Source organism: Diabrotica undecimpunctata, chromosome 8 (assembly GCF_040954645.1).
Source record: "Diabrotica undecimpunctata isolate CICGRU chromosome 8, icDiaUnde3, whole genome shotgun sequence".
Classification (NCBI taxonomy): Eukaryota; Metazoa; Arthropoda; class Insecta; order Coleoptera; family Chrysomelidae; genus Diabrotica; species Diabrotica undecimpunctata.
The window spans coordinates 48,979,103-48,991,773 of NC_092810.1; the positions used below are offsets into that span (position 1 = coordinate 48,979,103).

The 12,671-nt window shown below is 32.9% G+C and overlaps 1 protein-coding gene across 1 annotated transcript in view; it reads left to right on the forward strand.

Annotated features, from left to right (window-relative positions):
• The window catches only part of LOC140447522 (putative phosphatidate phosphatase), a 362,135-nt gene that overhangs the window by 316,114 nt on the left and 33,350 nt on the right, over window positions 1-12,671 (forward strand). The window contains exon 4 of the mRNA XM_072540220.1: window positions 6,587-6,644. Within this exon, the coding sequence (XP_072396321.1) occupies window positions 6,587-6,644 (58 nt within the window). The remainder of the gene's footprint in view (window positions 1-6,586; window positions 6,645-12,671) is intronic.

Genomic DNA, 12,671 nt, shown 5'->3' on the forward strand with positions numbered 1-12,671 from the left:
CATTTTTCGGAAAATCTCTCGAGAACCTGGATTAATTTCCATAGATGCCTGGCAGCATATTCCAATATTGGCTGTGTTGTCATTTCAAACCACATACGAGAATATCTTTTATTACAAACTCAGCTAAAATCTTTAAGCTTTCACAAGGATCAGTTGCAGCTACATAAACTCCAAGAATGCGGTTAGCTATCATTAACCAACGTGAGTGTGCCATCTTCCCTGGACTTCTCTCTGCCAAACTTTGAGAACATACATATTTCATAAACAATTGCTTTAAATAGTTTGTATAAATAATGTTGACTTGTACAGTATAGCCCAAAATAAACAGTACTGAACTTGTAATTATTTTATTGTTTTAAGAAATACATATTATTGACACTTTATTACATGTTCTAAACGTACTCCTCCTTGCTCAAGGCAGACTTCATACCGATGTTCGAAGTTTCTCGTCATATAATGGAATAAGGGTTGTCTCACGTCCGCGAAGAAGGCTTTAACTGTATCCTTTAATTCATCGATGGTTTGTGGTGCCCGTTTAAAAACAGCAGCTTTAGCACTGCCACAAATGTATGCGTCTGGAGATGTGAAATCTGGAGAATATCAAGGGTAAGGAAAGTCAGTAAATCGTGAACTAAATTTGCTTGGAAAATGTCTCTAAAGAAATTGATGAATTGCGACAGTAGTATGGCAAGTTGTCCCGTCCTGCTGAAAAAATTGGTCTCGAAATTGAATTGATGTAGATCAGGGATAAACCGCTTTAAAATTTGTATGTACCTCTGTCGATTAAGTGTGATTTGCCTGCCATTTTCTTCGATAGAGTAGGGACCAATGGTTTCGTGTCCCGCAACTGCACACAAGACACTCACTTTTTTACTATGTAAAGAGACTTCTTGAACTTCATCTGGTCTGGCAAAGCCCAGAAATCGATTTGTACGACGATTTACATGGCCCGACAAATGAAAATGTGCTTCGTCTGAAAACCATACATTTTTCAAAAATTCAGGATTTTCATACTGTATCGCAAGAATTCTGGCACAATATTGTACTCTATCGCGATATTCCGAGAATGAAATTGTTGATGTACCTCAATCACGATGCAACGTTGTTCTTGTTAGGCTAGCTTTTGAATTTTCCAAGATTCAATCAAAAACATGTTCATGGTTATTGTTATGGGACGTCCGAGTTTTCTTTTCGTTGGCACAATACATTACCCATATTTCTGAGATTTTCAATAACTTTCAAAATTACAGCATTACTTGCAGAACGTTTATTAAACCGGTGTGTGAATTAACCTTTCAGTGCTAACGCATGGTCTCACAGACGGAGCTAACCTATTCATACCGATAATTAACGATCCGTTCCGATATTCGCGCTAGGTCATTCAATAGCTTCATATTTTGCCTAACCGTTGTTAGTATTAAAATATTGTTGAATGTAGATACACGGTTCGTTCGTTACACACGATTTCGGTCTCAGAGACGGATGTTAGCTTTTGCGGCTGTACTAAAGGTAAGGATTGTAACTTTTAGCGTTGTATTTTTAGTGAATAAGATATTATTTTTTTACATTTTAGAAATAGAAATGAACTACGAGGAGGAGCAAAAATATTTGCAGAGACTTCTAGAGGACGTTGATAGTAATGATGAATTGGAATGCAACGATTCTTCGGATAGTTCTGAAGAAGACGAAGTTGAAATACAAAATCTCGATACAGAGAGTGAACAGGATATATCAGAAGCAGAAAATGATATATTTCATGAGGCAGAAGCAGAAAATATTTGCCGGCGAATTCCTATTTTTTTTGGTAAGGATAAAAAAACTAAATGGCGAAAGCATGTTGGTAATAAGCGAGTGCGTACAAGAGCAGACAATTTACTGAGACATTTACCAGGAGTAAAGGGGGATGCTAAGGAGAAATTAATCTTTAGTGATATTTGGGGATCTTTTATAACAGACCAGATGTTGGAACTTATTGTAATAAATACAAATATAAATATTGAACTACATGCTGATCCTTTGAATAGAACCTACAGAAAGACGGATATACTAGAAATAAAAGCACTTATAGGCCTGTTGTACATAGCAGGAAAGTTCAAGAATAACCATCTCATTGCTCGCGACTTGTTTAGAAAAAACGGTACTTCCTTAGAAATATTTCGCCTTACAATGTCATACGAGCGATTCAAATTTTTATTGGCATTTATTCGCTTTGATAATAAACAAACTCGTGCAGAGAGACAAAAAATAGATAAATTAGCTCCTATTCGAAACTTTTTTGAAGACTTCAACACCAATTTGCCAAAACACTACACCATGTCACACTATTGTACAGTTGATGAAAAATTAGAAGCTTTTAGAGGACGCTGTGGGTTCAAAGTTTATATGCCAAAAAAACCAAATAGGTACGGTATAAAAATATACGCCTTGACTGATGCTAAATTAGCTTATACCTCAAATTTAGAAATTTATGTTGGTCAGCAACCACAGGGACCCTACCAGCAAACCACAAAGACTTTGGATTTAGTAGTACGTTTGTGCAGACCTATCTGGGGTACAAATAGAAATGTTACACTTGATAATTTTTTTACCAGTAAGCAGCTAGCTGATTATTGGCCAATCATCAGCTCACTATAATTGGAACTCTTCGAAGAAATAGACCAGAACTGCCTTTGGAATTTACGGCGCCTATAAATAGGCCTACTTCTACAAGTATGTTTGCATTTCAAGATAAATGCACTATTGTTTCGTATATTCCAAAACCGAAAAAAGTTGTGCTCCTGATGTCAACAATGCATTATGAAGATGATACGTTGGATCCCCAGACTGGTCAGCCTAACATAATAATTGATTACAACGCAACCAAGGGAGGAGTGGACATTATTGACAAGATGTGTGAAAGCTACAATTGTGCAAGATCGACTAATCGCTGGCCCATGGTGATATTTTATGCACTACTGAATATCGCCGGCATAAATTCATATACAATATACAAGTGTAATTCTGCTCGGAGAGCCCAACGCATACCACTTAGAAGAACATTTTTAGAGACAATGGGTATTCAATTGCTTGAACCACATGCCAGACGTAGAGCAATTGCACCAAATATGCCAAGGATGATAAGTATGCGACTCAGAGAAATGTTTGATATTACGTTGAATGTGCAAAATATTGCAAAATCTCATGGTCGTTGTTTTTACTGTGGAAGCCAGAAAAGTCGAAAAACAAAGTACAGTTGTTACTCGTGTAATAAATTTATGTGCTTAGAACACATAAAGGGTATATGTGTGGAATGTTCAGAAAAAGATTGACTTTTTTTAAGTTTAAAGTTACCTCGTATTATTAGAATTTTTTAAGTGTGGTTATTATAAGTGGATAATGTAAGCTTTAGTTTAAAAGCAATTAAGCAAATTTTTTGTTTGTAGTAAGATTTTAGGGTTTTTTTTCCCACATTTTAGAATAGTAGCTTGTTTTTGTTAAGTAATTATTTTTGTCAAAATAAATGTTTATAAACATAATTTTTAAATAAAACTGTATTTATTTTAAATAAAAAAGTATTTAATAAGACCCTTAAAGTAATTAAATTTTAAAAATTGGTAAAATTTACAGTACTAGGGCATGTATAAATATACGGTCCCAGAGACGGACGTTAGCACTTACGTCAAAATAATTCACGTTAGCACTGAAAGGTTAATCACACATGTATCGCAGACTTGCACCATTACCTGGGCCGATTCCTAATGAGCGAAAATAGTGCTCCATCAAAAACGCTTTCTGCTCTTTACTGAACACAATTTTTTAACAATAACTCCTTACGAATGAATTGTTTCAGGATTACTTGACAAGTATATACTAGTTAATTTGGGCAGTTTTTCTGCCTTTAAAAGTTTGATGACAGTCTGATATTTATTGTTATATTGCAGTAATAAAGGGACCCGGTCTAACCTACAGATACAGTGTGTCAATTTTAAAACTTACAATGGGCTATATCTCACGAACAAAAGCTGATATCGAAAAATGCTTGAAACAGTTTCTAGGATAGTAAGGGGAAACTAAAATGACATAAAAGAGAACTCACCCCCATCAACCCCCTAGGCCCCACCCATCACAACCAAAAACGTTTAATGCAAACCCCTACTTGTGATATATCATTAAAAAGACTATAAAAAATGTTATTCAACGGTATAAATAATAATTATTCAGGGCGAAGCAATAATTGTGAAACTTTGGCTTAAATGGAAAATCTAATAAGGTTTTTGTTGAGTATGTTGATGACCCAGTATAATTATTGCTTAATAATTATACAGGGTGTTAATATCAGCCGGCTTGCTATGACTTTTATAATGGCAATGCTATCTCCCGGACTATTATTTTTAATAATTAGTGCCCATCGGATCTTTTTTTGTTAAATAAAAACTTAATTTACCGTTTTTGCAAAACAAGTTGAAAACATCTGTTTTTTGGGTTCTGTCAGATTAAATAATTTTTGGTTTATTTGAGAACTTTAAATATCATTAGTTTTCGTCATTTGTATGATCGGTACTGTCATTCAGCTGTGGTTGTCACGATGGTTTACAGTATACCTGAACCGTGGAGATCGTTTTCATATTTGCCTCCCAGAACCAGTGTTAGTTACGAACAGCTCAAATATTTCATAAAAGGCATCCGGACAAAAATGTAAGTCACGTGTACGTCCGCGATTTAGTTGAAACGTTTAGAGAAACGGGATTAGTGAAAAATAAAAAAAGGGATGCCCCAAGATTACTGAATGAAGCATCCCAAATTGAGGTCCTTGGAAATTTTGCAATAGAGCCTACTGCATTAACACGTCAAGTATCGACAGGACTTTCACATGAGTTGGTTAGAAAGGTGTTGAAATTACATAAGTTTCACCTGTACAAAACACAAATTCTTCAAGAACTAGGCGATGATGATCGAGACCGACTAATTGAGTTTTGTGAACTCATGACTGAAAGAATTCTCATTGAACTGAGAAGGTTCAACGCAAGAAAGAAAAATATTTGTTTCACTGATAAATGTACTTTTATGCTGAGTGGTAATGTAAATAAACAAAAATGTCGGTACTGGAGTGATGCGAACCCGCATCGATTCAGAGAAGGTCACACTCAAGATCCTGAAAAACTGAACGTTTGGACATTAATATTAGGCGATGCTAGAATTGGCCCTTGTTCATACCAGACAATTAAAGTGGCGACATTTATCTCGATATGCTGGAAAACACCATCGAACCTTTAATTGTGCATGAATTAGAGAACCAAAGGGACGATTAAGGCAACCTAGCTCTAGATGAAGATTTGCTGCATTTCCAACAAGATGGAGCACCTTCTCACTATGTAGCTCCAGTTAGTCACTGGTTGGATACTAATTATCCGAACAAATGGATTGGAAGAAGAGGTCCTACTAAGTGGCCACCGAGGTCACCAGACTTACCGCCACCTGACTTTTTTCTATGGGGTTACCTTAAGTCAGTTGTTTATAAAACTCAACTTGTGTCACTTGGGGAATTGCGGAAAAGAATTATGCAAACATGTCGCGCTATTACTAGAACAACAGTTGCCAAATTTCGTGCAGAATTTGAAAATAGGCTGTATTATTGTTTATACAACAACGGAATCCACTTTGAACATTTACTTAATTGACATTTTTAACAAATTTGTAGTTCAACAAAAACCTCAATAATTTTTCCATTTAAACCAAAGTTTTACAGTTATTGCTTTACCCTGTATAATTATTATTTATACCATTCAATCGTCTTTTCAATGATGTATGTCGTTTAATTCCCCCTTACTATTCTAGAAAGGGTTTCAAGCATTTTTCGATATCAGCTTTTGTTCGTGAGATATAGACCATTTTAAGTTTTAAAATTGACACACTGTCTATAGACTATTTCTTGCAAAATAATAAGGCAGTTTACTAATAGTTTTGTACTACTACCAAACATTTTTTTAAACAAAATTGTTTAAGGGCCTGGTTAATTAATTATAATCCTATACCAAATGTAAATACTAGTTCCAACTTTTGGCAACTAACCAACCTTATAGAAGTGTGCCTCTTTTATATGCCCCTTTTTTGTATGAGTGTGTACATTTTACGTCTGTAAATATATATGAGTCCCTTCTAGATTTCTGAATATTTTTGATAATTTTGGTTTTATTTAAATCAAGTGGTTAAGTTAAGTGATTAAGAAATCGTTCATGCTTTTTTATATTTCTGTACCGTGTTGCTGCTTTTTATTAATATTTTTTATTTATGTTTGTTTCATTGCAATCACCTTTTGTTGCGTTCTTGATAATTATTAAGAGATAATTCCGAATAGCATGGTTAATTTTATTTCGTTAATTGTGCTGCCAAACATAGTTCATTTTATTTCGTTAAATATGCTTTTTCATTACGTAATGAAATGTACGATGTTAAAATTCATTTACATCACATGTAGTGCTGATAATTTTTTTTTCGAATTACTTTTAAATGCAGCTACTGCGTAACCGATATTTTTTAATACGTTTATCTCTTAAACAGATATCACCACTTAAATTTTGTGTTACAAATGGTTGTTTTTTTGTTACAGGCTTTCGTTTCCGTCTGGACATTCCTCTTTCTCGATGTATACGATGCTATATTTTGCGGTAAGTATTTTTTATTATTAAGTGTTCTGTCTTTAACGTCTGTTTTAAAACCTTTTAATGGCCTTTTAAATTTTCTGAAGTACATAACGACGTTACTTATGCAAAGTAGCTATACCGCTTGTGTGGTTAAATGATGGGCGTTATATCGCCATCGTAGATAATCCTACAATGTATCATTGAATGTAAGCTTATACCAGAACACTGTATTAAACATCTTTTTCTTTAATATAAAAATGCTGTTGGTAATATAGTTGAATTTTTAAATAATATTTAAAATATGTATTTACTTTTTTTAATACTTATTTTACAGTAATTTAAACATGATTAAAAGTAAAACTATTACCACAAATAGTCTGGCTAATTGGCTATGCCAGTAAAACTAATTAAGTAAAACTATTGTCTAATTATTAATAAATAATGTCGAATAACTTACTTTGTTTGCATAAACTTGTAACCTTTGAACGACATATCAGAAACGGTGGGTATTATAATACCACTACCTTCGAAAGTTGGGAGCCGATGTAGAACAATAAAACTCACAACTTTTGGGAGCCAATAGGGATGTTCACTAATTTTTAAATATAGTTAAATTCAATAGATTATAAAATATATAAAAATATAGTAAACATGAAATTGTTTAAAAATATATATTTTTTAAGATAAATCAATTCTTAATTTTAATTTTGATGGAGGCTAGAAAAACGGTTCCTCGCAGCGAGGCTACAGTGTGTGACGTCAGCAGTCGTATCGACAACTTGTTGTGTATACGTATTTACGAAGTGTAACCAGTTCTTTAAGTATTTATACAGTGATAATGAAGCCAAATAAGTGGTGTTTGCTACAAAGAGAGGAAAAAACTAGAAATGGCAGTTATTATGCAAGTTAGAAAAAAAAATAAATGCAAATATCTGTACCTCGGAAGGAATCAACACTATGTTCATTTTTAAAACTTTACAGGAGAGCAGTTTTAAACTTTTCTTCACCAAAAAGTATTATTGCTGCAGCTATTTATTGAGATATCGAAACAATATTTTAATAGAACATTCTGTTTATTGTTATTTACATAATACATTTGTTATAATTAAAAACAAATTTGTTCCTGTGTTTTTTAACCCTTTTAACGGACATGGTGTTGTATCCATCTAATAAAGTTATTGTACTGTAAGAATTAGTATGGGGTATTCAATAAAAACTACAATCATATTTGACTTTTACTGATAAAATTTATTTAACCATACAATTTACCTTTACAAAGACAAATAATACATCTATGTATTTAACCAAAATGGCATTTTAGGTACAAACCACTCAGTCATCCTCAAGTAAGTCTCCTTCTAGATAGTCACTATTAGTATTACTAGTAGGTATGCTTTAAGTTTTGATAAAAATCATGGCAAAATGTAGGAACATATGACAGTAATGCCAATAGATCGTTATACTTTTGTTGTGATATAAGTATTGGACTTTGTGATACCAGTTGCCAATCTTTTGGCAATGTAAGGTGTCGCCTTCGAAACCTAACAAAGTCAATCTCTTGGTTTTCGTCATGAAAATTACTTTTTAAAAACAGAGTTCCAATGCTGTTTTATTTAACTTCCAGTTAAACACAGTTTGACAGAAGAACTTGTTGTTTGTTAATGTCTCTTTTCTATTAATCAAAGGCGGATTTTAAGATGTTTTTAAATCATACAAAGACCTTAAATTTTTAAAATCTTGTAGTTCCATATTATGTACGGTATATTTCATTGAGGTTTGTCTGACTAACTGCTGTTTTTTCTCTTTCGCTCTATCAGCGCATGGACAGTGTTCGCCTCCATGTGGGTATTACTCTTAAGTAGAAACTTCTGGATGATAATTTTTACTTTTTAAACAAGTATTAATGCTAACATTTTTATTCTGGCCGTAACATTTGTAAGACCATAGTATGATTTCTTCTATGTTACTGTCAGGAATTACGGTATCTGCCCATTTTAGTAATGCAGATCTTATTTCATTTCCACTACGAATAGTTTATCAGAACTCTTGTCTATATCAGACTGATCTTCGTTATCAAAACTCAAGGCATCTCTAATAATATGCTCTTCATTTAAAACATCATTGCTTGGTGTATTATTTGATTCAGAAATTAAACAAGGCGTATAATATTGGTTGTAAAAGATTTAATAATATTGCTAGTCTAAGGTTGGTATGAAATCACTACATTACCCTTTTGAGGTTATGCTTTTTAATAATTTAAAAATAATGAGCAAAAAGGTAGCTTATCTGTAAATTCAGTAGAAGAATTCGCAGAACTTTTTAGTGGGTACTTCAAGAATCTTTCTCCTACGAGAATTATGGTTCATTGTTCTTATTATTAGTAACAAACCACTGTAAACACACCATAAATGGCTAAAGTATTATTAGATCACTAACAGTCTACCTCTCATCATAGAGATATGCGCGGCGGTAATTCACATGCTTAGAGGGACAAAACATTAAGTCCACATGGTGTTTTATCCCTCTAAGTAAAAATGGCCTTGGTGTTCTTTTAAAGGTCACTTTCTTTATCAGCAAATGGTTTAGGACCTAGTGCTCTATTCCTTTAAATAAAGTTATAAAAGTTAATTATTAGTCTGTAAAAGTGTCAAAATTGAAAAAATGGACATAGTGTTGTATCCCTCCGAGGTACAGATATAAAAACCTGTGGTTTGACAATTTTAAGTGAATATGGTGTTAAATTGTTTGGAACTATAATAAAAATCTTCTCAGAATTGTTTTTAGATGTATTTAGACACCCAGGAACAAAACACCACTTATTTGGCTTCATTATCGGTGATTAAATACTTAAAGAACTGGTCACACTTCGTAAATACATATACAAAACAAGTTGTCTATACGACTGCTGACGTCACACACCGTAGCCTCGCTGCGAGGAGCCGTTTTTCTAGCCTCCATCAGAATTGAAATTAAGAATTGATTTATCTTAAGAAATATATATTTTTAAACAATTTTATGTTTGCTATGTTTTTATATATCTTATAACCTATTGAATTTAACAATATTTAAAAATTAGTGAACATCCCTATTTCAGTCTCTCGGGTGTGAAACGTCAAATAAAACAAGATATTAAGTAATCATATTTATTATACATAAATAAATATAAAAATTGAAATTTTAATAAAATTAAACAAAACAAATCTTGCCTATAAGCTTTACAAATACGTATTAATAATACATTTTTCCCTCACAAAAAACAATACAAATACACTTTTTAAACCAGTAGAGGACAAAGATCTATGATATACTATATTCTATCGAATAGAGAGTTAAACCCATTTCAAATCTTGGATGTAAGAGCACTAACATCAGCAGAAATAGGAAGCGATCATAAATTGGTGTTGTTCAAAATCCGAATAAAAACACATACATGTAATAACAAAACACCAGAATACACCACAAAGAAAAAAACAGAAACACATATATCACAAAAAGGGATGGATTCGAAGAAAGCTGGGCAAAAATTAAGTCTAATGTCATAACCTCGTAAGGAAGTTTTACATAGAACTGCATGGTTCTGTACAGAAGTGAAGGAAAAATATAAAGAAAAGAAAAAAGATCATTTAAAATACATGTCAACCAAAACACAAGAGGCATACAATAATTACAAGACAGACGCGAAACACATGCACTTGTAAGAAAAATAAAAATGATCACTGGGAACAATTTTCGAAAGAAATGGGACATGATTTTTACGGCCTGCAAAAGGAAATATGGCGCTTCATAAGAGGTCATAGAACGGAAGTAAAGGAACTAATAAAACCAAAACACGTAGAAAAGGATACGTGCATTGGCTACTTAAAAAAGCTCTATACAGAGGAAGAACAAACGACGCTAGAACCGGAATCACCAGAAATTACCACAAATGAGGAACTTAATATAAATGTACAGGAAGTTTGTAAATTATTTGAAAAACCTAAGAACAGAAAAGAAGCAGGTAAAGACGGGATGCCAAAGGAAGTACTGAAATATTTTGGAGTAGCAATGACAAAACAATTAACAACATTAATTAATAAAATTATAAAACACAATAAAATACCGGAATAATGAAGAACAAGCGAACTAATTCTACTATTCAAAACTTTACTTAATCAGTATACCCATTTGTACCTTTCGGTGTTGGGCCGTTTATAATACAATTCATTAAATTACAATATTTTACAATCTTCTAAGGTGTCCTAGCTCTTAACGCACTTTCTTCATTCCTTTCTATTGGCTGCCATCTGTGTTGCTTCCTGCCAAGTCTTACCCTTACTCTGCAGTATCTGCGAGATGTCTCTGTTCCATTCTTTAATGGGTCTTCCTCTTCTGTCTTTCCCTATTGGTTTGGCGTCCCACACTCTTTTTACTTGTCTATTATTGTCCATCCGGGTTAGATGTCCGAACCATGCCAATTTTTTCTCCTTGATTGAGTCGAGTATCGGTTTAATTTTGAGTCTTTCTCTTATTTCTTCATTTCTGATTCTATCAGTTCTTTTTACTCCGATCGTTCTTCTGAGGTATTTCATCTCTGCTGCCTGAATTCTGCTCTGATGTCTTTTGTTTAATATCCAATTTTCTGCTCCATAGGTCTATATATTGTTTTGTATATTATCATCTTGGTCTTTGTTGATATTTCTTTGTTATTAAGGAATCCTCTATTTAGTGCTTGGAATAGTTTTCCTGTGTTTCCATTCTGTTGTTAAGATCGTCCTTGATCTCTGCTTTGTTGTTGATTACTGTTCTTAAGTATTTGTATGAACTTGTCTGTATTATCTTTTGTTGGTCTATCATTACTTCTATTTGTTCTTCCGTCCCTTGTTTCCTTGATATTTTCATTATCTGAGTCTTCTCTTTGTTTACGTTTAAGTTGTATTTGCTTGCTTCTAGGTTCCATTTCTTTAAGTTGTATTTCAGTTTTTCTGCTGTTTCCGCAATTAATACTATATCGTCTGCAAATATACACATCTCAGCGTTTATCATTTGCATTCTGTTCCAACCGATGCAGTATTTCTTAAATGTTTTCTTACATTTTTTCACTATCTCATCTATTACATTTATGAATAGCACTGGGCTGAGACTCCCCCCTTGTCTAACTTCTTGGGTTGTTTCAAATGGTTCTGACTGTATATTTAACATTCATACTGTATTTGTTGTTTTTATGTATATACTCTTTGTTGCTTTTATCAGTTCTTCAGTTACTTGCTTCTTCTTTAGGCTTTCCCATATATATTTTCTTTTGACTGACTCGAATGCTTTTTCCATGTCTATAAAGCTCAGATATATTTCTCAATTTTTCTTTAAGGCTTTTTCTGTTACTTGTTGCATGGTGAATATATGGTCTTGTGTGTTGTGTCCTTTCCTGAATCCACTTTGTACGTCCTCTAATTTATGTTGTATTTCTTTTCTGATTTTTCTTTCTATTGTGGTTTCGTATACTTTTGCTGCTACACATAGCAGTGATATGCCTCTATAGTTGTTACAGTCTCTTGTGTTTCCTTTCTTGTATATTGGTATAATTACTGCATTTGTCCATTGTCTGGGTATTACTTTTCTCTTCCATATTAGGTTATATATGTATAACAATTTTTCTTTTGCTTTTACTCCTTCTTAACTCTCTTTAACTTTTGTTCTTTGTCTCTTATAATTTTCATATTTTTGTTGTGTTTTGTCTTGTATGTATTCTTTCCATAATTTCTTCTTTTCTTTTATTTCTCTTTTCACTTCATCGTTCGACCAAGATGTTCGTTTCCCTCTGTTGTTATTTCTTGTAGTTCCACATATTGATTTAGCTATTTTTATCATCGCATTTTTAAATTTTCCCCATTCTTCTTCTATTGTTTCTGTTATTTCATGTTCATTGTCCATTTTTTCTCTAGTCCTTCTAAGTATCTTATTTTCGTTGTTTCTTCCCTTAGTTTATAAATTTTTATTATTTCTTTGTGTTTTCTGTTTATGTTCTCATTTCTTTTTATTTTTTTTCTTCTGCCTTTGAATGTGGTTTCTAGTAGA